This window comes from Lepidochelys kempii, chromosome 2, assembly GCF_965140265.1.
Source record: "Lepidochelys kempii isolate rLepKem1 chromosome 2, rLepKem1.hap2, whole genome shotgun sequence".
In the NCBI taxonomy this organism is placed as follows: Eukaryota; Metazoa; Chordata; order Testudines; family Cheloniidae; genus Lepidochelys; species Lepidochelys kempii.
Window position 1 is genome coordinate 161,261,572 of NC_133257.1, and position 27,501 is coordinate 161,289,072.

General features: G+C 38.5%; 1 protein-coding gene across 9 annotated transcripts in view; it reads left to right on the forward strand.

Moving 5' to 3' along the window:
• The window catches only part of EPB41L4B (erythrocyte membrane protein band 4.1 like 4B), a 246,854-nt gene that overhangs the window by 74,432 nt on the left and 144,921 nt on the right, over nucleotides 1–27,501 (forward strand). For 8 of the 9 annotated variants that reach the window (XM_073332653.1, XM_073332656.1, XM_073332654.1 and 5 more), the window contains one exon: nucleotides 9,054–9,158. The exons of the other annotated variant lie outside the window; for it this stretch is intronic. In XM_073332653.1, the coding sequence (XP_073188754.1) occupies nucleotides 9,054–9,158 (105 nt within the window). The remainder of the gene's footprint in view (nucleotides 1–9,053; nucleotides 9,159–27,501) is intronic. 9 annotated transcript variants of the gene reach the window in all.

Here is a 27,501-nt window from a genome sequence, read left to right on the forward strand (position 1 = left end):
ACTTCCCTTTCAGGACAAGAAACCATTTCTATCCTTCCTACTCCATTGCCACAAAACTTTTCCTACTGGCATTTAGTGTGGTGTTTGGAATGTTTTGCTGGCAAAACTAGATGTGTGCTGAATTGTCGTCATCCCCTTCTGTCTCTCCCCTTCCTCCCCCACGGTCGGGTCTGTCTTCGTTTCAGAATGAGGAATATTTTATGTTTTGCTTTTTTGCCTTTGTCAGGCTTCTCTTGCAGAAGTTCAGGCAGTTTGGAAGTCCTTGTCAAAGCCTAATTTATAATGCTGCGATCAGAGCTCTCCCGTACAAGGCAACAGTTCTTCATTCTGGTTGAGCATGTAGAACATGCAAGGCCTTGGGGTTTTTTTTTGTTTTTGTTTGGAGCATTTTAGTTTGAAGAAAGCATACTCGGAAACCATCCGGCGTTTAAGCAGTCGTTTTTTCTTTGAAGAAAACAGTCTCGTAGAATATCACCACTATCTATTTTCTGTACCGTGGCCATTTCGTCTCCACTGTACTTAAAACAGCACCTCTGGTTTTAGTTGTACATAATTTTTTCTGTCCCTTTCCCATTGGCTGATTGTTTTAATGCCTTTTATTAACTACTGGATAGCACCTACATCAGCTCTCCGTTCAGGTTAAGGCATCCGATGTAAATTGTCTGTTTTGGTTATTGATTTGCCCTGTTGTTCTTGCATAATAGGAGACATCGTATTCTACCAAAAAAGTCCTTCCGAAGTTAACATATCTAGAGAATTTCATCCTTTCTACATCTGGTCTTAGCAGTGAACCACGAAGAATTCAGCAAATTTAACTGGGATAAAAAATATTCACTAATTAGAGTTTTAGCCCAATTTTAACTACAGATATTGGCCAGATAGTGACCTGTTGAAAATTACTTTAGCTCCTTTGACTTTGAGGGAGTTATCCCAATTTACATCAGCTGAGTACTAAAATTTCTGAAACGATATGAACTTCTTTCTCTTTGATCATATAATGAAGAGGTTAGTTAGAAATAGGTAGGGATTAGGAGTTAGACTACAACTAAACTTTATTAAACTCACAAATTAAGTGCACTGTTGCAAATTAACACAAAAAGGGGTGTTTAAGGGAGTGATGATCAGCAGCCCCATTTTCTGCCTTCATTACCTGTAGCTTGTCCAAGGTCCAGTTTATCACTCCCCTCACTCTTGTCAATCCCAAATCAGTGTCTAAGTGCAGTAGAAAAATAGCAGATTACTTGATACCCTCTTGTGAACAATGTTCCTTCTCCAGTCTGCCACTTGCAGTCACTGTCTTTGTAGGGACTTCCCCTGCTGGGCTAACAATCCAACCTCAATCTGTGCCCTCTAAACACCCCTTTTGAGTTGGATGCATTTGTCCTGTGCTGTATTCTTGATGGCTCCCCAGAGTTTATCAAGGTAATTATCCTTCCCAGAAATGGAATGGGACCTTGGGTGCAACTCCAGGGTTTCTAATACTAGGACTTTTCCTCAAAATCGTTGGCCTTTAAAAGAAAAAAAAAAACTATTTAAGGAAAGGCAGAGTTCTGCATAATGCAAAAATATTGTTATTAATAGTGCTTGAATGTGGGCTGGGAGCGCTTGATTTTAAGAAACCAAATAAGATTAAAAACCCCAGAAACTGCATCCTCAAGTCTGGAATCCTACATTAGTTAATTGAATGAGATTAGGATCTTCCAGAAAGCAAATGATAATCTGTCCAAGTTTTACAAATATCCACAAGCCAAAAATATCCTTTGTTACCCTCCCAATTAGAAGTGCCAATATATACCCTAGAAAAGTATCCACCCTTCCTATAGAAAGAGACTTTTTATTTCCAAAAAAGCCCACTGAAAGCTGCACAGATAGATATTTGCGAGACTTGGTTAGGAATGAATCTTCAACCAAATTATGCTATCCTCCTAGCACCACATTCATTATTTCAGCAGTTGTCAGGGAAGGTCCCCTCTACCCAAAAATATGGCAGGGAAAAATGTTGAATAAGTCAGAAAGGGAAGGCTACTGGAAATCAGGAAAACAGAGAGAGTGAGCTCCCCAAGGGGACACAAAAAGATCCCCAAAAAGAGAAGGGGAAGGGGTGACAATGGACTTAATTTTCCTCAACAAGCATCAGCTTCAAGGTGGAGATTCTAAAATAATGTTCAGACACTCTGCTTCCTTTCCTACCGAAGAAGAGCTCTGTGTAGCTCGAAATCTTGTACCTTCCACCAACAGAAGTTGGTCCAATAAAAGATATTACCTCACCAACCTTGTCTCTTGGATGAAAATTCTCAGAGCATTGAGAGTATCAAGTAAAAGGGACACTCCTCATTCTGCTTCTGTTAACGACACGTAAATAACAAATAGTAAAATGAGTATTTGTCTGGAAGCCAGAGGACCACGATAGTCTCAGCTTTTTAGCTGATCTTAATAAGATTCTGTAGTTCCCAACACAAGTTCAGATTCCTAACCTAGGAGGCAAGTATCATGTCTTTGTCATATCACACAGTGCGGTGTTGAGAGAATAAGTGATGTAGACAAGGTCAAAGTTAAGGTGGCACTTTTATACAACACATCCCGAAAACACAGATGGAGATTAGATTAATTCATAATGAAGGATCTGAAAGTAAATGCTAAGTAGTTTTTTTTAACTTGCATTTTTGGTTGTGAAAACAGTCTGTACAATCTATCGGCTGGGAATCTTGCAAGGTATACAAGGGGGAGGGAATATTGTTGGTGAAAGATGCAAATAGGCACGTCAGCAAAAGAGAGAAAAAAACAATAAAATGTAGCCACTATTAAACTCACATTAATTTGTTAAAAATTAACAAAAGCCAAATAGTAGGTGCTTCGTCTTGTTAAACAGTAGGTTAAATATCCTCTCTTCCAAGAAAAGTCATTTGAACAAATCAGAAGAGCAGGCAAGCTGTCTGTCAGCAGAATATCTGAAGGCTCAAGTCACAAAAAAATGGAACTACGAAAGGTTACTCAACCGCAAAAAGGAATTACATTTTACGATCCCACAAACTCTAAATGAATTAGACAGAATTTACTTTACACATCTGATTAGGGCATAGATTTCAATTATCTGGCATCTTTTTGTAGCAGGACTAGATTTGCCAACATTCATGAACGCCAAAATAGATGAGATAAGAGGAAATTATCTTTGGAAATATGGTGTCAATGTGGAGTTTTATTGACTCTTCTGTGATCAGCTGACTCGAGTATTTAAAATGGTATTTGCAGAGGCTGAGGAAAGAGGTACACTTTAAATAGGGTTGGTTTCAGAGGGGTAGCTGTGTTAGTCTGTGTATAAATTTATACCTGCCTACTGTATTTTCCACTCCATGCATCTGATGAAGTGGGTTATAGCCCACGAAAGCTTATGCCCAAATAAATTTGTTAGTCTCTAAGGTGCCCCAAGGACTCCTCATTGTTTTTGTTAAATAGGGCTGTAATTTCCCAAATACCAAAAGACCAGTGGCCCTTAGTTGTGTGCAAGATGCTATTGTATCTCTCTTGTAAATGTAGACATTAAAATATATGCCAAGATATGGTACTTAGAATGGACAGTGATGTCTACAGATACATAGCTTTTTTAGAAGCTTGGCTACCAATAGTGTTTCATGTGTTTGTAAAGAGCCTGTCAAAGTAGGACAGTGATCCTGGTTGAAGCTCTTGGCACCACCATAATACCTGGGACTGGGGTGAGGTGCGGGGTTGAAAGACCCAAAAGCTTGCACAATCCACTTACTAGATTTAAGATGTCCTATCATTGCCTTGTCTTACGATACACACAAGGTGTTTCTATAGTGCTTCTCTATTAAAAATGCTGGAGAGCTATAATTTTTGCCCAGAACTTGTAAAACCCACTTTGGGTTCCTTCTTTTTAGTCTAGCTGCTTCTGTTCTGTCCAAAGGGATGATTCTTTAATCCTTTCGAGTCTAAACAAGGTGAATTGTCACTGCTCCTTATTATTTTTGGCTTGGGAGCAGTTGTTGGCAGTTGCATTTAGGAAACATAAGGATGGTGGGGGCGTGTTTATGTAGTGAAAAGAGTAAAATGCATTTAGTGTAAGGACAATGTTCTACTTAGTCACATTCAATCCAGTGAGTTCTGGAAGACTTCTGATTAAAAATGGGTCTGCTTAAGATTTTCAGAGTACAAAGTAAAGTAGGATAAGTGTGCAGTACTTATTTGTTTAAATATTTCCTTAATCTGTGGTTGTAGTACCCGAGGTTGCCAGGCTGATCTTGGGACAAAGAGAGGGGAAGGTAAAGAGAGTGACTGTGGAACATAAAATTATCCTTGATGCCAGTTCCACTCTCCTGCTTATTGCAGATGTGCTTTCATGTTGATGGATGGAACAGTGGGCAGCTCCTTGAAATGCCTTTGTCTTCAGTTGAGGCCTGAGACTGCTCCAACTTCAGTTCTCTAGCACTCCAAGGAATCCTCCAGCAGAAAGTGGGAAGAGACAACCTAATAATCTTATCTCTGAAGTAAAAATAAGTAGTAAAATATTTTAAAGAAAGCTTTCCAACTTTCCCTATACATCAGAAAGAAGCAGGAAAGAGCACTAGTACCCTCCTCCCCCAGTAGGTTATTTTTAAGGCAGATACACATTTTGATAAGAGCATGGATAGATGTAGGAATCTAAGTGCTGGGTGATATTTATAAGATGCTCACATTCAAAAACCTACACAACAATGTACTTTGGTGCAAGAACACTAAGAGAGGTACATACTACTACTGTCTGTCAAATATTTGAGAAAGCATCAACTTCTTACAAGCTGAACAATTTCTGCTAAAGGCATCACCCATGTCAACCTATTCATCCTTGAAAGTGAGATGGGAGATGGAATCTTTTTTTATTTCCATCAACAGGTCTCAGAAATTGTATACTTTTATAGGATATTCTGCCAGTTTTTCCTCCCTAGCCATTCTGCTGTGTCGATAGTATTATTACACAGTTAATTTGACATGTCCAAAACACTGCAAAATTCATTTTTGGAGCGCTAGTGTAGACCAGACCTTATCAGCACTTGTGTCATATTTTTTTTATGACCCTACCCTATCTATTTTCTTTTCCCCTAATTACCATGGAGTGCTAGGAGAGGGTACAAGTAGCGCCAAAGTTCTAGCTTTGAGTCACCCCCCCCCCCCCCGGGGGACAGATGGAGAAGCTCACTGAGGGATGGATCTTCCTGAAGGGGAGAAGAGACAGATAGGGGACTCATAACTTCGACAGCTCTTTCAACATTCGGGAAACGGGAGGAGGAGGAGGATGTTCTACCTACTTTAAGGAAGGTTTGGAGCCCCAGCAATACCCTAGTAAAACTGGTTGGGAAAGGATTTCATGAAAATTTTAAAATAATTTCTTAAATGGGCCCATTTTCCATTAAGTTTTCAGCAGTATTTTAAATTGAATATTTTTTTTGAAAATTTTCATTGACTGAAATCCCAGTTTACAGTAAGAAAATGCAGTTTGGGGTAAATAAAGAATTTGAAAACTATTTTAATAATTCCCATCACAGAAAATGTTGATAATGTGGTCAATTTTTTAAAATAATTTATTGTTAACAATCATTATTCTACAAAAAAATATGTAAGGAAAATTTTCTACCCACTTGACGCCCCAGCTCCTTCTGCTGTTTCCTCTTCATATTCTCCATATGTACTGCCTCTACTGTTAGAGGGTGGGGAGCTGCACTAGCCCATCTTCCCCATTGCTGTAATACCTGGAAGAAAGTCTTATTCCCCCCATGCTACCCAGAACTCCAGCACAAATTTGTTATCTGAAGGTCCAAGTAATTAGGAAATAACATTTATTAACATTTAAAGGTTGTCCTCTACTAGAAGTTACGTATGTATTACTGCATTTTACAGCAATTAAGTAAATGACCATGCTACTACTTCCACGTGTCTCACTTCATATTTGTGGTGAACATGTGTGCAGTGGAACAGTGTGTGCTCATGGCCCAGGCTGGTAGTGACAGAACAGGCCAGTGTCTGTTTCACAGGTGTCTGCTTCATAATTTGCACGCTTACTGACGGTCTGTGCATAAGCAAGCTATCAAGAATTGAATGGTCATGGAAAGCTAACTTAAACTGTGGATTCCTATTACCTGTGTTGTATCTGCTGTCTCTGTTCAGGTGGAGAGAATACTTCATTCTAGTGTGCTTTTGATTTGGCATCTTTCACAAGCATTAGTTTCACTAAACGTTTAAAACAACAAAATACTTCTTTAGAATACATTCTTTGCTTATTTGACTCTAGAATGTTATTAAATACTGCACCTTCAAAACAGTGATGTGGATGTGTACTGTTTCTAAGCAACATTATATTTTAGGAGGTGATTATCTCAAATGTTTGCAATAAAGTTGTTAAATTTTCTGATTAATAAAGCATGTCTTTCTATAAATCATCTTGTGCCTCTCCCGAAACAAGTAAAACAATGTCCTAAGATGCCACTTTCTTGTTTCTGTTAAGTAGCTGTACATCTTATTTTAATGGAGATCAGATGGATGTGTCTGAAAACATGGAAAAATTCAAATGGCAGTGCTTTCAATTTGTCAGTCATCTTAGTTGAGGCTTAAATAGAACTTGCCACCTACACCAGAGCTGTTTGACCTCTTCAAGAAAGCTAGTGGAGGTGGAAATTATTTCATTTCTTTATGCATAGAGAAGAGAATTTCTAAGTATTGTAACAGCTTGGTATCTTTTCTTTTTCATAAGAATTTTTTTATGATGTGGTTACAATGCTCTGTTATATGTGGAAGATCAGATTAATTGAAAACTTAAAGGTCGAATTCTAGTCCAATTGAAATCAGAGAGTTTTTCTGGGAAACAGAACTAAATGAAAATGCCTAACATGTTCTAGAAATCAGGTTTCTGACCCCTAAACATAGATTAAAAAAAAAAAAAATTCAGAGGCAGTAGTAGACATGCTCCTACTCTTAAGATGTTCTTGTATAATGGCCATAAGAAACTAGAGATAAAGCAGTTACTCATATCCTGGCATATATCTTGTGCTGAATGGGATCTGTTGAAAGTGCCATTCCTCCTCCCGCCCTGAGGATCTCTTGTAAGAGACTTAGTCTGACTTGCTCTTACACCTGCTGTTCAAGGGAGAACAGAAACAAACATATTCATTATGTAACTCTGTTTATGTGCAGTGCCCAGCTTTTGCAGTTCTGTGTGTCGTATTTAACACTCAACCTAGGCTCTGGGTACTTTACATTCATTTAGAACAGTATTTGATAGAGAATTAAAAACCTATTGCTCACTTTACAAACTGCCCATGCAAATAGTACAGCTGCTCCCTTCAGTAACACAGTCACTGCACTGTAGTCTTACAGTGAAACTGCCATGGATCCATACTACTGACTTGTTCCTTCCCTGACATGTATGGAAGAAGGTGGGCTTTTCAGTATACTGCATTTGGAAGGTTAAAAAAATGGCTTGAATAGACCACAAAGGGGGAGAGTAAATTCCATAGCTGAGGACCCCTTGTGGAAAATGCCTTGTTAGCAGTTTTTTTCTTAAAAAAACAAGAGTTCTTGTTTAAGCCCCTTTCCTGACCGATTGCAACTTTAGCAATATCACAGAGAAAGGGAGAAGCTTTGGCATATTGCTTAGTAAACTGACAGAATGATGATAAAATTAGTTTAATAGTTTAAATGTATTGCCTCGTGATAGAATTTACCTCAAGTCTTAATTATAAAGTTGGATATGTATCTGTTTCACAACATTTTGGGTGGTTTTAATCTAAATTAAGTCAAGTGGGCCAAGATAATATTGTAATGAGTGCCTTTATAAATGTGTGTAACAGTAATAATGGGCTTACTGTTGAATGTGCACCCAAAATGGTAATCTCCTTGTATGCATGAGTAGGTAGGTTACTTCAATCCATCTCTGTATACAAATCGCATGCAGTAATATGAATGCAAAGTAAGTATGCAGTTGTGGGCACAGAAATGCATTCGCACTTTAAATCTGAAAATCAGGTGCACCGTGGCTAGGGAATTGGTCTGCATCTCATTGTGACATGATGCTGCCCGTTACCTAAAAAAAAACCAAAAAAACAAGACTTCAGTTCAGTTGCATGTTGTGCTGGGTTATTTTCCTCAAAAGAAATTCTTTCCAAATATTTGAAAAAATATATTCTCAAGTCCAAGCATCAAAGTTGGCATTTCAAATTGGTTTGTTTCTGTGCTTTTCCTTCCACCCATTCCCACACCCTCCACGCCTTAGTTTTCTTGCAGTGTTGGAACTTGACAGCAGCACATACTTGGAATTGTGCAAGTTTTCTTATGACTTAAATTCATGAGTTACCCTTTGAACAAGTGTACAAGCATACAGCTACAGCACAGGAGTAGTGACACTGCAAACTTCCTTACCAACACCCTGACCAGTCCCACACATTCCTATAAGGGTGCCAAATTAGTAAAACTTCTGGTTTTTGTTTTGTTTTGTGTCAAGGCCATAAATGCTGTTCAACAATTAGCAGCATTATTTAAAGACCCGATCAAATGCCATTATCTTTCGTTGTAGTACTCTTAACTAGTCAAGTTGTCTTAAATTTATTTTGCTGCCCGAATGGTGCAACGGCAGTTTATAATTGCAGTTGACATCAGGCAGCTGCCAACAGACTTCAGACGATTACTGAAGCAGGCATTTAATAGAGAAATCGGTATCCTGGGGTTTAAAATGCTGGCTCCATATTGCAGGGCATTAGCAGTGAAATTATTTTCCTTTTGCTTCTGTAGCTACTTGTAGAAAACTTCTTACAGTTGAACTGGGAGCAAAATGTTTTGATACTAAACTAAATAGTAAATGTATTGCGATTTCTCGGTGTTAGATACCATCATGATAAACACCTAAGAAATACCTTATTCACTGGAGGAAATAAAAGCACTTTCAGCTGAATTGTTTAACATCTAACCAGCGTACTTCTCATGCAATTTTTAAAATGAATTGTCTGTGTGCATTCCCCCTTCCCCGCCAAACCCTTTTAAAAAAGTATTTTGTTTTTCCTTTTGAATTACAGAAAAATGCGAAAGGGCTGGATTTGTTTGACCAGATTGTCTATCATTTGGACCTTGTGGAAACTGATTACTTTGGCCTACAGTTCATGGATGCCTCCCAGGTTACAGTATGTACAACTTTTATTTCATGTTTGCAATAATTTATGATGCCAATTACAAATGTATAATTGGTGGAAATGATAAGAAATATATGAATTAAATGCTGAAATAACTACAGAGGTGATGGTCAACAATTCTTACAAATAGGGCCAAACATTTGAAGTGAGGCATGTGTCATTTCATGTTGTTGTTTGTATTTGTACAATTTAGGCCCTTATGGCCAATTTGGTGCTGATTGTGTGTGGGAGAAGGGGGGCTTCATGTTTGGTAGGTCCATGATACTGAAACTGGGTAAAAAAACCCCTTTGATCTCAGTATAATCTACAGTAAATCAGGGGTCCTGATAACCCCTACCGCCAGAGTTGCAGATTGTGTTGTTCTTTAGGATGATGGGGAAATAGCAAGTTATATTAAAATCTTGTACTTGTGGTACTCGTGATGCAAAATTCTCACCCCCATCCCAGGACTCCTAGGTCTGCAGTAAAAATTAGCTGTTTTAAATAAAACAACCTAACCCATTTTACAAATTGATGAAACTGCAGGACAATAGTATTTAAAAAGTCTAATGTCCTGTGGCAAAAATACACTAAACTATTTGTTGCTTTTTGCTATAGGCATGTCCACCTTATTCTCTGTAATTTTGCTACCATTGCTGGCCATTTGAGTAGCAAATGAGATTTTAATGGCTTGGAAGGTAAACTGTTGCAATTGAGTTCTCTGAAATAAGTAAATATTTTCCATAGCGCACAGGAGGAAAAGATGCATTAAGATGTCATTAAGGTAGAACACTGGGGTCCTATGAGAGGAAGTACTGGTGTGTATGTATAGTAAAATGTAGTTTTTGAATTTTCCTTTTCAGAATTCTCAGTTTCATTATGTAGTGAACAGAAGATGCAATGGTCTAGCAAAAAATATTGTGTCAGAAGATGATTACATTTGATCAGTGTGTTACTGAACCAAAGTATCTCAGATCACCAAAATGCAATGATAAACCAGTACATGTACTAAAACAGGATGACATGGAAAAAGAATCTTGCATGTTGTAAATGAAGACCTATTTGAGAAAGAAAAACAAATCTGGTCTTATTTATAAGAAAACTTACTTTCTCCTAGTAGATTTGCTTGTACTTCATTAAATTGTATGTACTGATCCCCAGAAAACAAAACTATCAGCTGACAAGTTTCAAACACTGATTCTTCCCTTGTTGCAATAGTTGCTAACATTTGCTTATTTTGATATGGAATATTTTTTAAAAAATAAACTGGTCATTAGGTCACAGCTGTTGGAGACTTGTGGGTTCATTACTAGAAAAAATCTTAGAAAATTAGCAAAAACTGGATTCTAGATTGACTTTTGGTTTATATTTCCATGAAAAGCACGGAGTCTAAATCAGTGTCTACTTTTCTTTGCTTGTAAATAGAGCTGGTTGAAAATCAGAAAAATAATTTTATAAAATTTCTGAGTTGTCTCACGTTTGCTGCGTTTGAAATGGTCCCATTTTTCCATATTGGCATAATTTTTCAGATTTTTTTTTTAAAAATTTAAATTGTTTTCAAAATGGTTATAGAAAGTTGCCATTTACCCAAAATAGTTCCTCCTCTTCTCCCCGCCCCCCCATGGAGAACCAGATTTTCAGTAAACAAAAAATGTTAATGATTTCAATTTGAAGTGTATTAAAACATTGTGTGGATAAACAAAATCCAGATGATATCAAGTTTTAGTAATTTTTTGTTTCTGAGAAAAGGCCATTTTTCAATGGAAAGCTTCTTGCCTGAAAAATCTGGATCAGTTCTACAGGTATCTATGTAAATAAAGTTTTAAAAAAGCTACCTCTAAGAATCTTGAACCCAATCTTCAACTTAAATGAAAAATTATCCTTTGACCGTGCAGACTTTTTTTCCTCCTACTTTCTCCAGTGTCTGTTCTCTTCCCTGTTAGTCTCCTCATCTGTTCCCTACTTTACTACATCTATAGCTCTTTCATCTATAATCCCAAATAATTTCCATTCTGTGTTCCAGCTGCCACTGGGTGAGAGAGCATATGGGCTCGGCCCATCTGTCTGGGTGCATGCTCCCTTCTGTCACGGACACAACTGGCTGCCTTTTGCCCCTATAGAGTACACACTGCCCCATTTGCCCTAAGCATGGACGTTTGTGTAATATGAGTTCACTGTGCTCCTTCATAGCACAGCTGGCAGGAGATTGTAGCTGCAGTTCGTGGAGGCACAGAGCACAGCAGGGGAAGGAAATGGCCCAAGCAACAGGAGCAGAATTTCAAAGAAAAGCTACCTTTTGGGTCTTGAAGCAGCTGAGGATGGTCACCAAAGGGAACAGCAACTTTATAAAAACAACTCACTCCAGCAAGGAGAAGGGGAGAGAGGGAAGCAGACTAGAACCGAAAACAAGGCTGAGCAGGAGGAAGAGGAGACTCCTGGACCCCTGAACAGACAATCTGACTATTCCTTGTGCTAAGAGTAGTGTGTATGTGTGTTTAGAAATACCTTAGCAGAGTCTCTGTAACTTGCTATAATGTAATGCCTGAAGACCTTCTGGCTTCCCATTTCCTTCAACAGCTTGACTGGAACTCAGGGAGTGTTTAATACCTAGTGGGGATGCTTGGGAAACCAGGCACTAGTTTCAGGGTTTAGGCAGTTCATGGTCCCCATTGACAAGAGGGATATCAGATTCAGGGTCTGCAGCTAGAGTGTGGGCCTAGAGGCCCAGAGGCAGGACCTAAACTCTGCCCATCCCCACCAAGCCAAGAGTATGTGGGACCTAAGGTTTCGGTTCAGTACAGTAGCCTGGTGAGTGTCCAGCAGAGGAAGATCATCCAGGGTTGTAACTCCATCTCATGTGCTGGCATGAACCTGCAGCTGCTAGTAGGAACCCCTCTTAGACACTCTGACTGTTAATACCCAGTCTCTTTTCCTTTACTTCAGCAGCCAGGTTGCAACATCATCATGGTTCTCATTTGTTTGCATGTGACATAACCTCACTCCAATCACTCTAACTTAACCTTTTGATTTATCCACCACATTTAATTTCCAGATACTTTCCATTTGTATACAGCATGTGATCTTGGTACTCTATTTAACTGATCAATTACACGGTTTTATTTAGCAAAGGCTACATTATTACCCTTCTACCACCTACCATTTCCCAATCCTTGCCTCAGTTCCTTTCCCCTTGTTCTGGCTTCTGGCCTTAACCCTCCTTCTTCTTGCTTGCTCATCCCAGCTTGCTTTACTTTGAGTGTAACTTGAGCCTCCATCTCTCAAGAAGTATTGCGTGTGTGCACCGCTGCATCTGTGCAGAGCCTGCCCACAGAGTCAGTTGCAGGATTGGAGGTTTGAGATTGTAAACTCTTTGAGGCTAAGACTCTCGACTGTATCTCAAGTGGCAAGCAGCTTTAAGCCAGCTCAGAAAGCGCCTGTCACAGCTCCTGATCAGTCAGGAGAGAGCACAGAATGCTGTGCTCTAAGGACAGCGACACCTCAGGAGCAGTTTGCTTTCACAGTTCCAGAACTTTGGCTGGGACCGAAAACCTCACTGTCTGTCTTGTAAAACTGGAGAGTCTGGCCAGCAGGTGCTGCCGGCAACTATGATTAATTATTTTAATTATTGTTATTAGAATACTGCTGGCCTAAATAAATGATATTTTTGGCAGAATAGCCATTCCTGCATTTTATTTACCTATCCAGCCTTTTTTATCATAAAAGCCATTTTAAGGAATAAGATTATTTGCAGCAGAGTTCATAAAATTACAACAGGAAATGCCCTTAAACAAATCTGTTAAATTGACTTGGCATCACTTTATGCCAATACAGTTTGGAAAAATCCATATAAATAAATATCTTACAATTCCAATATATTTATTAAAAGTTTGTATTTCCTTTATTCCAAAGCAAGGCTTTGTCCCATCGTCTTCACTTTCCGATTCTAGCCCTAGAGGTGAAAATAAGTATATTTAAACACGAAAAACTAACAAAAAATCCTCTACTACCTTGTGGGAAAATTTGATGGTAGAGGAAGGTGTTGGTTTGTGAGACAGAAAACTTTAAACGTTCTAAAGGCTATTTTATCATCCAGAAATAAATCTCTACTTCACAACTTGCAGGGTGATCATGACCATTACAAAATAAAACTAAATTCTATTCTAGCCAAACTCTGATGGCTTTGTGCTATATCTTATTCCTACAGAACTCAGTGGCAAAACTCCTAAGACTTGGTCCTTTATATCTATTTCAGTTGTAGTCCAACTGCAATACTTGTTGTACCTCACATATTCAAAGAAGAGTCTAACAACTAAGTCCTGTAGTATTCTAAAGCTCCCCAAATCTTTTCCTCTCTCTTTCTGAATAAAAAGCAATATGCTGCTACTCTGTAATTGTTCTTGTTTGTGAGAGGAAAAAGCTATGGGTAGAAATTGAAGAAACTGTCCGTGTTCTTTCGTGAGTTTTCCATTGCTCAGCTAACCCCAAATAAGACTAAATTCCAAAGAACTACTGCATCTCCAAAGCAAAGAAATTGAGCCTTAGATGAATGCAAATTCCTGCTACAATAGGAAATGTATGAACTGATTTGCACAAAATATTAAACTAACAATTTTTTGAGTGTTTGAAAATGTGAGGGTGGGGTTTTTTCCCTTTAATTCTCAATTCTTGTCTTTCATTGAGCCTAGAAGTGGAAGTAGCAAATCATACAAGACACTATTAGCACCTGGGTTGTTCCAATTGGAAGGCAGTAATTGATTGTGTGGCATATACAGTCTATAGTGGTTGATTTGGATAAATTGTTAGGTATCCAAATCAAACTTATTTGAGGTCCACCTGTTACTAAACTTGACCTACCTTTTGTTGAGGTTTATAATTTCCTTACTGCTTGTTCCCAAACACTCTTTTTCTGTTGTTACCTGTGATTGCCAGCTGTTTTTGTGAGGGGTAACAGTCCTCCCAGCCTCCAGAGAAAAAGAATACAGTCCCACACCTTGACTGAAAAGTGTCCTGTGTGTGCTGGCAAAACATTTGTACCCTTGTTTGTTTCTGTTTCTTATCATGTGTCCAAACAGAAGCAGTACTAGTATTTGATTAGTGTGGAGTCTAGTGTGATCTATTCTGTAATTTTGCTTCTGTTCCCAAAAGTAACTTATGGGATAAAAGGGAAGGTCCTCTTATGGATTGGTAACTGGTTCTTATGTTAAAAGAAACAAAGGGTAGGTATAACTGGTCAGTTTTCAGAATGGAGAGAGGTAAATAGTGGTGTCCCCCATGGGTCTGTTCTGGGACCAGACCTGTTCAACATATTCATAAATGATCTGGAAAAAGGGTTAAACAGTGAGGTGGCAAAATTAGCAGATGCAAAATTTGCAGATGATACAAAATTACTAAAGATAGTTAAGACCCAGGCAGACTGCAAAGAGCTACAAAAGGATCTCTCAAAACTGGGTGACTGGGCAATAAAATGGCAGATGAAATTTCATGTTAAATGCAAAGTAATACACATTGGAAAGCATAATCCCAACTATACATATAAAATGATGGGGTCTAAATTAGCTGTTACCACTCAAGGAAGAGATCTTAGTTGGATTCATTGTGGATAGTTCTCTGAAAACATCCACTCAATGTGCAGCGGCAGTCAAAAAATCGAACAGAATGCTGGGAATCATTAGGAAAGGGATAGATAATAAGACATAAAATATCACGTTGCCTCTATAAATCCATGGTACAGCCACATCTTGAATACTGTGTGCAGATGTGGTCGCCCCATCTAAAAAAAGATATATTGGAAAGGGTCCAGAAAATGGCACAAAAATTATTGGGGTTTGGAACGGCTTCCGTATGAGGAGAGATTAATAAGACCGGGACTTTTCAGCTTGGAAAAGAGACTGCTAAGGGGAGATATGATTGAGGACTATAAAATCATGACTGGTGTAGAGAAAGTAGATAAGGAAGTGGTGTTTACTACTTATCATAATACAAGAACGGGGGGGGGGTCACCAAATGAAATTAATAGGCAGCAGGTTTTAAAACAAATAAAAGGAAGTATTTTTTCACAGAATGCACAGTCAACCTGTGGAACTCCTTGCCAGAGGATGTTGTGAAGGCCAAGACCATAACAGGGTTCAAAAAAGAACTAGATAAATTCATGGAGGATAGGTCCATCAATGGCTATTAGCCAGCATGGGCAGGAATGGTGTAGCCTCTGTTTGCCAAAAGCCAATGAGCAACAGGGGATGGATCACTTGATGATTACCTGTTCTGTTCATTCTCTTTGGGGCACCTGGCACTGGCCATTGTCAGAAGACAGGATACTGGGCTAGATGGACCTTTGGTCTAACCCAGTAGGGCCGTTCTTATGTTATGTGATATGTTCTTTTTCTTTCATTCATATAATTTTAAAGGACAGGGATGTGTAGGAGCAGGAGATGAGATTAAAAGGAGCATGTACTAAAATATCAATTTGATCCCTTTTATTCCTCTTTCTGAGAAATCCTCTAACTTCCTGTTATTATTGACAGTCCTAGACTGATGTTTAATTCATTCACTGCAAGGTATTTACTGGGAGGGGCAACGAGATGGGCTGGGCGGCCTCACTGGAAATGTGCTAAAAGAAACTCAAAAAAGCATTTGTTTTACTTTCTAAGGTGTAAGAAGTAAGAAAAGGGCAATTCTGAGGATTAGAGAATACATAAGACGCTATCACATACAGCACAGTCTTTAATAACAACAAGAAGAAAGCATCAATAACCAAGTGCTGCATTGACTGAAACCAGGGAATTTGCATCTTTGGGGAAGGTGCACCAAAGTAGGTGACAGCCCAGTTATCTCCACCTGGCTCAAGTAGGAGTAACTAGAGATACACACAAAAGGCAGGAATATTCAACCAAAGTGACTTCTGCACACTGGAGTTTGGGGGCTTGCATGGGTGGGAAAGGCCAGCTCCTGACTGCTCTTATTTTCTGTCCACAGCATACGCTATGGATAAAGTCAGGGCCTGATCCAATACCCACTGAAGACCATTGGAACCTTTTCATTTATTTCAATGTGTCTTGGGTCAGGGCACGGAAATGTTGTGGACATATGGAAATTTGTGAAGAATGTGGAATGACAGATCTGCACCTTCCCTGGTGTGCAAATCCACTCCATTCCCTGTTCCAGGCCACATCGGCCAGTGTGAGCTCAGACTCCAAGATAAGTACTGAGTGGTTAAAAGATGATCATAAAGCTTCAAAAGGAAGGGCCAGTCTCTTCAGACTTTCCTCTTGCAGGGTATCTTGTTTTTCCCTAAAGCTTGCCAGTTTGCTCAAACCATACAGTAACTTGAATTTAAATAAGTTAAATGGTAATGAGAAAAGCATTTTTAATCAGTAAGGTTTTTTTTCCCCCTGTTTCAATCATTCAGAGTTTTATGGTATTGCTTTTATGTTTCCTTTTAAACTGCCAAATGTTTGAGAGATGGTGAGTGAGTAGCAACTCAAAGCAGTTGTTAGTCCAGCTAATGTGTTTCCTGAGAGCATAACACTCCCAGCTAGTGCTGAATGCTATAAATAGGGATGTTTGGAGCACAGTCGGAGACCACCTTAAATATATTAATTTTTAGGAGGGATGGAGTAGAAAACTAGTAAATATTTTGATGATGCAACAGATTCTGTTGCTGACTCTGCTATAGACTTACTGTTTCACATTGGGCAAATCACTTACCGGTAATCTGTCTGTGACTAAATTCCCCATTTATAAAAAGGTGAGAGTAATGCTTCTGTTCACCTACATTTTGTCCGTCTGTCTGTGGTGTAAGCTCTTTGGGGCAGGACCTGTCCCTAACTATGTGAATGTGTGGCATGCAGCACAGTGGGGCCCCAATCTCAGTTCAGACCTCTCAGTGCTATTGTAATACAAATAATAAATGTCTCCTTGCCCTCAGTGCTGAGGCTAATTGCAATGGTGATATGGACACCCATTAACTAAAAACGAGACTGAGGTAATTGGCTGGCTTCATGTAGCTACTCATCATGTGTCTCATGAATAACTACTTTCAGTTACCTCTGCCTAGGGCTGGATTTTACCAGCGAACTATACATGAAAGGCTTCAACACATTAAAAATTCCCAGACTATTCTAGTCCATAGTCGTCTTTAATCTTTTAGAAAGAATATGGGCTGTTTACCTGAAGGGCTTATGATAATACCATAGTAGAATTTTGAGAGGTGGTGGAGAAGCAGGCTCCTAAATTCTGAGGACTTATGACTAAGAAATTCTTTTCCCCCATGATACTTCATTCACACACACACCCCCGCTTTAAATACACAAAAACAATAGTACCCAACATGGCTAGGCTCAAGATTTTCTCCTATGTGTGGTGTGCATTGCTGGAAATTTTTCAGTCTCTTCCCACTCTGGGATTTAATCAGGCATATTGCCTATTTATTGTAAATTGTTTAGCTTATTTTTGTGAAGATGCGAGAAGCCTTCAGGCATGGATGCCTAGAAATTAAAGATTGTTATTTATTACTGAAGTTGATCTGGAGTGGCATCAGCTAGTCACCAGCACAGGAGCTGTACAACAAAAAGTCTAATGAGGTTTGTGCTACAGTGGGCAAATTGTTGTGCACAATTTTCTTTTCCTTTTGAGATGTGGAGTAACTGCAGGGGGAATAAGAGGAGGAAGGCTGTCTGTTGCACACAGTTCTTCAATGTGGTTTTCCAGGCTCAGATTCAGCTTGCAGCAGCATGCTTTAGGGCAATGGTTCTCAAACTTTGTACTGCTGACCCGTTTCACATAGTAAGCCTCTGAGTGTGACTCCTCCCCCACCCCTTATAAATTAAAAACACTTTTAATATATTTAACACCATTATAAATGCTGGAGGCAAAACGGCTTTGAGGTGGAGGCTGACAGCTCATGACCCCCTATGTAATAAGCTCGCAACCCCCAGTTGAGATCCTTTGCTTTAGGGGAAGCTATGTTTTATGGACAAAACTCCACCTGATGCCTTAACCCTTTAATTCTGCTTAGCAGAAACTTGTGACTCAAACTTACACCTGTGAAGCTCTATCATTTAGGTCAGACAGTAGCATGTGATACATATTAAAGGAATTCAATATGAATAGCCAGGTTCCCCCCCCCCCTTTTTTTTTAAACTGTTTTCAGTGTAAAATATTTAGGTGTTATATGAGAATGACAGAAGTATAAGTGTATGTTGCTTTCAAGTTTGGGTTTTATATTGTAATTTTGTAATTGTGGTTCATTCCTGTATTTTAATGGTGAACAACACTCTCAGCACTTTGGTTAGCATTTTTATATGAAATATTATAGAATAATAACCTTAGATGGCATAACAATTAATAAAATATGTATAAGATTCATATGTTTGTTTTAGTGCTCATGCCCAAAGATGTCTGAACACTTAAGTAACACTTTTTAAATAAAAAAGCAAACCTTAAAATAATCCTTAGAAAACACTCCTGTATTATGGAGAGACAGTAACCTTTTTGCTAGTTAAGGTTGTAATCAGCTTCTCTTAAAAAAAACCTTATTTTAGTCCTTCTTATCACTATTGCTTGAAAAAATTACCAAGAATATAAACAAGAAAATTGAATTAATCAAATGGTTCAGGATTTACAGGTTATTAGAAGAAAAAGTTACCCTGATCTGAAAGATCAACTTTGTTTCCTTGTCTTCCCCTTGCTAAGGAACAGCTTGTTATGAGCTTTTCAAACTTTCCATGCTGTTAAATCTCCTGGAAAGCATGTACACTGGCTACCTTTGAAGTAAATAAGTTCAAATTAAGTAAAGCTTTTAACAGTTTGTGTTGTAGATAGTTTATGGCCAAGTGATTTCAGTGGGAGTTATGGACCTAATCCTGCCTTCTTTGATGTCACTGAGATCTTTCTGCCTTTAATTTCAGAGGGCACCAGATCTGGCAGTATATGTTTTTGTCAGTCTGTTGGCTGACTGCTAGTTAGGAAGAAAATCAGGGTCTTTCTGTAAGTGACCAATAGCTGAGATCTTCAGCTCAAGTGATAGAAGCCTCCTGTTTTTCAGATTTCCAGAACAGTAGTTCGCAAACTCGATTGGTTTAAAAAACTAATGTTTGAAGTATCACATGCTCCATTTTGTGCACATTTATTTTAGGCCATGTAAGCTTAACTTGAGTATTTATGAACTCCTAGTAAAATAAACTTTGGATTTGGCTGGTGGAGATCTTAATGTGGCAAATTAGAAGAGTAGACCGTTTGGCTGGGGGAGTCTAGGTGGGAGGTTTAGACCTGGTCAGGGATTTTTCAATTAAATGTTTTTTCTTTGGAAAACACCAATTTGTAAAACCCAAAACTTTTTGCAGGAACATACCAATTTCAGTGAAACTTTTTTGTGGAAACTGTTTGTCAGGTCTTGGATGGTATTTTTGCTCAAAACCAGAGAGATACCCACCCTAGACTAGCTTGATGGTCAGGGTGCTCACCTGGGAGGTTGGAGTCCTAGGTTCAAGTCCTTAGTCTGCCTGATTCAGAGTAGGGACTTAAAGCTGGCTCTCCCACATCCCAGAGAGTTGCCCTAGCAAACACGCTATTGACTATTCTGAGGTAAGTGAGAGAGTCAGTCTAAGTCAGTCAGTCTGTATCTCTCTCACAAAGAAAGAAGGTCTCAGTTTTGTCCTGACGCAGAATGGAGAAAAAAATTGCTATCAGATTCCCAAGGCGGGAAAACCCCTTCCTGCCTTTCTCTAATGAGATTGGGCTGAGGGTGGCTGGAATGTAAGTGGTGTGTATGTGTTGAGGGTGAAGAGAAGGGGGCCTGAGTGAGATTATCATTACATAAGGTTTTTTTTCTTCTGCTGATAATAGCCCATCTTAATTAATTGGTCTTGTTACAGTTGGTATGCCAACACCCATTTTTTCATGTTCTCTGTGTGTATGTATCTTCCTACTACATTTTCCACTGCATGCGTCCGAGGAAGTGGGTTTTAGCCCATGAAAGCTTATGCCCAAATAAAATTGTTAGCCTCTAAGGTGTCATAAGTACTCCTCGTTTGTTTGGGTTTTTTTGGTGGAGGGTTGGGGAGTATTGGCTGGAAGTGGGGGCTTTACTTGGACATCAAGTACGTTCAGCTCCAGTTCACTGTTGTTCCAAGGCTTCAGGTTGCCAATTTCCCCTGAACCAGAGAGATGTGCCAAGCAGTCCCTAGCCTCACTGGAGAAATTTTCCCACTGGTGTCCTCCTGCCCTTGTCTCTCAACTCCTCCCTGTAGGATAAGGGATTCACTATCCTTCTTCTTGGGGCTTCCTCTTTGGGGATACATTTTGGTGGTTTTGCTGATAGTCCATTGGCAATTATTTGATTATATAGTGCCAACTCTGCTCCTTGTTTACAGCCACTAAATGAGCCACTTTCTCATTATAAGAAAGCTAAAAATGTTAAATATTTTCCTAACTTCATTTTTCCATGTGATCAATAGCCGCAGTTGCCAGAAGAATGTTAAAAGATCATGAATGAGCAGGGAGATAGTCTCTATTAAAAAGTGGCCAGCACTATGAAAAGATTTGAGAATCCCTATACTAAGGGGAATATAGATGTTGACTGAATCAAAAATAATGGTCAATTTACCTGTCAAATATTGTCAAATAATGTAAAAAATTATAAAATTTGCTAAACCATTAATTCATTAGAACAGTAAGTAACAAAAAAAAGTAAGGCCTTGTCTACGCTACCACTTAAGTCGAGATAAGTTACATCGCTCAGGGGTGTGAAAAAACCACACCCCTGAGTGATGTAACTTACCTCGACTTAAAGCAGTGTCTGCACCGCACTGTGTCCTCATTGAGGAGGAGTAATTATGTCAATGGAAGAGCACTTTCCCATCAACATAATGTATCTTCACCAGATGCGCTAAATCGGCACCACTGCATTGATCGTAATGAAGACAAGCCCTAAGTCTCTGTGCTCTCCAAAAGGCTTAGCCTTAGATACTTATACCTAATTATAAAAAACTAATTCTTTAACTGAGTTATTTTAACTCAGAAAAATGCAAAGCGCAGTGAAATGACTTTCTAAAAACTGAAAGAATGGAGCCATAATGCAATCAAAAAGGTAAGCTGCCACTTCCATCAGGACATTCTTGCTGGAATTTTTGACAATAATTGACTGTGTGTTCAAATATAGGCGGTCAATTGACTGTTCAATTGTTTGTCAATCATGTTTACCAAACCCAGGTAAACATGGAAACGAATACTTAAGGACATCATAAATCTTATATTGTCCATATAAACAAATACATTATTCTTATCAAATACAAAGAAATGAATATTTTATCACTACACAGCAACATTGGCAACATGTCTAAGATGAAGCGAGGAAGGCTATTTTTCCATCCTTAGCTGTTGAGAAGAGGTGATATGTGTGTTCATATTATGCTAGTTCATTCTTTCATGTAGGATGAAGAATAAATGGTAGTGAAAACATTAAGAGAAACTCCAATGCTGATGGGTTCTTAATAGACTATTTTACAGCATTCAAATATAAACAGTATTGTTCAGTGAAATGGGCAAATCTGACATATCACCTTCAGTCACAGGCACAATGATGATACTTTTACTGAAACTTCACAGATATTCTTCCCTTACTATCTTACTTATTTTTCCCCACAACATCCTAGCATTTCATTCCAAAAAGGGAAAACCCTGTCCCTTAAACTTCTCTTAGTAAAGCTTCCTGTCTTAAAATATTTGGTCAACAGACATTAGAGCCATGTTTAACATAATGATGGTAAAGCTCGTAACTTCTTTCCACTGCAGTGCTTCCACTGGATGTTGACAGGAAGTTAACCAGGTGGAGTGGAATTGTTTATTTCGTACTTCGAAAGGTCTGGATTCTGCCCTAAATTTGTTCAGTTACCTCTTATCATATTGTAATCCCTTAACTAAAATATACATTAATGGGACCTATCATCTTTCTTCGCGCTAGCACTTGCAGTTAGAGAATCCCCTGCTATTATAGGTCACCACTCTCAGTTCAAACTTGCCTTCTATGCAGAAGTTTTAGTACTCTGTATTTCAAACCTCACTTCATCTGTTACACATCTTCTCATTTCTCCACATTTTTAAAACTTTTTGGATAGAAAATTATTGCAACCCAATCCAGATCTTAGTTGCTAATTTTAGCGTTCTAACACATGTTGCAGACTTGTAAAATAAATATGGATAAGTCAACCTGTCCTGTGTAGAGGGGAGTATTAGCATAATCATTACGTGAAACATCCACATATAGTCTGTGGGTATGTAAACACTGTTGATTTACAGTTGGATTAAAACTTTCTTAAAACAGGTATGTCTTGTGTTTGAACCCGAGACTCTGTTCTGATCTAATCTTACCTTTCTGACAAATAGCATCTAATATCTCTTCTCTGGGTCTTTGCAGCTGCATCATCCATATGGAACATAACTGTCTTGGTGAGGTCATAGAATATGATGTGTACCATAGGGAAACCAGATTCTAATCTATGTAAATTTTTGGGAGTGTAGTCATCACTCACTTATATATTTGTAAAGTCCATATAACAATGTGGCCCCAATTCTGTTCAGTACCCTAATTATTATTAAAGGTGACCTTCAGAAGAGAAGAAAAAGGGTTTGTGCTCTTATTTCTTTTTTAAAACTTTATACTGTATAAAGAAGGCATGACCATGTTTTCATTGGATATTTTTTGCCTTGAAAAATTATTTTGGTATTTTCCTTGCTTGTGTTTTTACCTTAGAAATTCAGATCTTGTCTATCTTGGAAGAACTGGTAGGATTAGGGTACCAGAGATACCACTCAAACAAAACCTTATTGAGAGGGAAGTGTTATTGGTTCAGATTGTTGATTTAAAGCTCTTTGCTTTTTGTTCATGTTAACGCTTAACAAACCTTAGGAAGAAAATGTATTTGACAGCGGTTCAGTGCCCCCCACCTGTTAATGGCTGAGAGAGTTTGTAGATGGTATCTCTTGACACTTCCAATAAGTCTTCCAGCAAAACCAGACTTGCCATTCAGGACATTCTGAAGGTTGAAAACAAGCAGGGACAAAACATTTTGCAGGTCTTCTTTATGCATAATAAAGCAGCAAAACAAGTAACAAAAAAGGGTCAAACCCAATTTTTTTCCTTTGCAGGTCACCTCTGAGGGCTTTGTAGCTCAAGACCAGGACTTTGAATTCTTTTATGAAGCAAATGGGGAGCCAATGGAGTTTTCAAAGCACAGGTGTGTGGTGTATTTGTCAGCCTGTATTGCTTAAGAGGCATGCTGGTGCAGTTGTACCAACTTCAGTCGGCAGTTGCAGTCATCCTTGGAGTGTTCCAGTAGGTACAGTTTATTGGCTGTATCTTGACATAAATGCATCTCTTACCTTATATGGCTGTTCTATTTTGGGAAAATATTGGCTGTTACCATTATTGAGGAATTACTCACAGTATTTTCCTTCAAGGAGATAGAAAGTGATTAAATAAACAGAGAAGTAACTGGAAATTATCCTAATTCATTTTTGCATCAGTTTTGTGAAACAAAAAGGACAAAAATAGAAATCATTTGGGATAAATCTAACATTCTGTTTAATAAATATATCCTTCAAACAAAATCTAGCAAGTTTTCTCGCCAATGGAAATGATCTGGTATAATAATGATTTCATTTCTGCAATGACCTTGGAAATAATATTGCTATTAATTCCAACCAGATCCTTAAAAACTAAAAACATTGGGCCTGATTCACCATTGTTACACTGGTATAGAAACCAAGTGTAACTCCATTGCAAACATTCTCAGTTGGTGATGTCCATTAAGTTGCTTCACTTTTACACCAGTGTAATGCAGTGGTGAATCAGGCCTACCATGGTTACTGCCATATTACACACACCTTGATGAAGACTAATAAAAGACATCAAGACAATGATGTCTCAAATAACTGTCAAAATGCAGGTAGCCATTTTTCTTTGCCTTGAACATTCAATGTATAAAAATAAAAAAATTATTATTGAACTTCATGTAGAAAAATAAATTTCATAACTGAATTATGCTCAAATAAATTGGTTAGTCTCTAAGGTGCCACAAGTACTCCTTTTCTTTTTGCGATTAATCTTTCTGACCTTTCAAGGGCACTAATAACTTGCTCAGAGTCCAAATTGGAGTAGTGGACTGTAGTGTGGTAGGAAAAGAAGACTACCTAATTTCTACTCTTGTATCATCCTGAAAGGACCCCTTCTAAGCAGTGGCTCCTTGATGCACTTGGACCCTCACAACTTGAAGTCCATTAGCCTGAGCTCCAGCTTTTCAAACGAGGCAGCGCATCTGCAGAAGTTATCAAAAAGAGTTCTTGTGGAGTCCCCCAACTCCAGGCAGCTTCATACTAAGACTTCTGGAATTCACCCTTTTGTGTTCACATTCTTAGTCAGGGATAGTGATTATGGGTTCCAGTCAATAGCTTGTAACATAGCCAAGTAATGTTTGGTTCTTGGCAAGGATGCCATGAAGTCTTCACTTCCGTTTTTAAGCCATTCGTCTGGCTGGCTGTCAATAATAAGAGCATCTGATTTTTTGTTTAGAGGCTAGGGCCTGCATTCCATGGGCATATGGAAGTCTGGCTTCTGAACTGGTGTGCTCCCAGTTTTTATGGCAGCAGAAGCCTATGTTGTTTTTTCTTGACACACTTTCAGTGTTCCTGGCCACCTCAGCCATCCAGACAACTGCAGCTTATGGGGAGGAGTAGGGTGATAAGGGTTATTACTTGGGTTCAGAGGGCCTGTAAGAAAACTAACACTACTGTGGAGAAACATCCAGACATTGACTATGGTGGATTTTAGCCCAGTTTTTGCAGAAGCTGTCCAAAACAGCTGGGGTTAAGTTGATAGCCGTTCATGAATCTACAAAGGCTACACTCGCCCCCTATTTTGGACAGTGCTGAATAAAGGTATAATGGACCCCTCATGCATCTGAGTTTGCTTCTCAAAGGAGTGAATGTAAAATGATGCCCAGTGCTTGCTGTTTGTTGTCCCCTGGAGAATCCTACATTTATGACTGTACTGTATAAGTAGCAGGAATGAAAGGTTACAAATGTACATTAGCTGTTGAAGCTAGAATCTCATGTAATGGTCTATTTTGCTACTTATTAGATTCTTCAACATTTCTTAAAAATTGCTAGTTTTTGTAAAATTATGTACATGTGACAGATGAATTGGTAATTTGCAGTGTTATGGATGTTTAGCAGAATACCACGTGCAGACATTCTAAAACGTGTTAATCATTTACAATACAGTAACTCCTCACTTAACGTTGTAGTTATGTTCCTGAAAAATGCAACTTTAAGTGAAACGATGTTAAACAAATCCAATTTTCCCATAAGATTTAATGTAAATGCAGGGGGTTAGGTTCCAAGGAAATTTTTTGGGGACAGACACAAAAGGCATTATATACTGTACAGTATTGTGGTTGGGAAGTGCCCCGGCTTACCCCACACAGGCACAGCCCGCTGCAGGCAAGGACGCTAGGAAGCACCTTTGTGGCAGCTTACCCAGAGAAGAACAGGCACTGACTTTGCTGGGGGATGCTCCAGGCCCACCTCTTCCCACCCCCGCTCCGTCTTCTCTCCGGAGCACGCAACATCCCCGTTCCTTCCCCGTACCTGTTTGGCAGCGCTTAGGACTTTCTGGGAGTGAGAGAGAGGAGTGGAGACGCAGTGCAATGCTCTCTTGCAAAGTCGCTGCTTTTCCACAAAATCTTACATGCAGTGTACAGAGCAGGCAGCCAAATTGTTATAAGGGAGCATTGCAGACCTTTAAATGAGCATGTTCCCTAATGGAGCAGCGACGTAACTTTGAAACAGCTTTAAGCGGGAGGACGTTAAGTGAGGAATTACTGTACACACAATGAAGATAATTCAAAAAAGAGTACTGCAGCTTTCTCAGCACAGTTGGAAGGTGAATAAAAAAGTGAAAAGATGGATTTTTTTTTTACTTTTTAGTTTAGAAATCAAACACTGAAGAGTAGTATTCCATGTTTGGGTAAGTGTAACACTAAATTGTCATCTTAAATTTTTGTAAGGGCTTCGGTATATGCTTTTTTAGTCTAGATGAACTCCAAACAGTCATAGAACTGAACTTGTGTATTAGAAATCCTTAAGAAAATGGAATTGTATGTACATCCTGAATTTAACTTGAAATGACAATACTGATAAATGTGGATAATGCTCCTATAAATATAGCTGGGGATATATTTTGCTGACTAATGTGTTCATTGAAGTAAAATGTTCCTCTTCTCCAGAACAAAAAAAAAAAAGTTCTAATTGCATAATTTCAATCAAAAGAGCAAAGCTTGAATAATTTTGTTTCTTCTCAGAAACTTGAAATGATTACTAGCTGATTTCTTGTGAATGTATATTTGCTGGATGAGAGATAAATAATTGATTTTGTGTATATTAGTTTACAGCTATGTAATATATTTGTATAAAAATTATAACATTTTATTTTCACTATGGTGCTGGTTCTCAAATTTGTAAAGAGGTGGCTTCCTTGGTAACTTCTCCCAAGGGAGTCCAGGCGAGCTCTGGGCAACTAAAAGCACATTTAGAATAATCGTTCTATTTCTTTTTTATTCTGCAGGGAATTTATTTGCTATTTGGGTTATGGGTTGGCAAACTTTTAAAATACACTTTTTACAACTAGCTGTTGCACAAATTTTGCTTTCAATTAAGGCATCCAGAGTAAAACTGTGGTTGTGCTATTTTATTAATTATTTTCACATGCATTTAGCAAAAGCAGAGGAGAATCTATTGAATACCAAGTATTCACTCTGATTCTGCTTTTGCTTAATATAGAATGGAAATGCCCCAACAAGAAAAGCAAGCAAAAGGAACAGGCTTCTTTTTCTGAATGTTGCTGCTTCAAACTTACTGGTCTTACTAATTTATTTTATATGTTTTTAAATAAACAGCAAAAAATGGGAAGAGAATTTGTCTTATGGTAAGGTGGCCCAAATTATCTTCTGCAATTTAGTGAGGGGACTATCTCGACAAGTTCTCATAATTTAATATTTATATTTTGGTAACACACCCAGATGCCTCATTCGGGCATGATGATTCACGCTGGGCACTGTACAGGAACAGTATAAAACTTAGGACTAGTCTGCACTGGAAAAGGTTTGCCAGTAAAGCAGAGCGTCCTTGTGTAGACAGAGTTTATATTGGCTCAAGTGCTTTTTTTGGTGTAGCTCATACCGGTTCCCAGAACAAAATAAGCTATACCATCAAAGGCACTTTTTTGCCCGTATAACTTCGTTTCCATAAGGGCTTTTTCCAGTATAAAATGGGGTTTTTTTGTTTTGTTTGTTTTTTTTTAAAT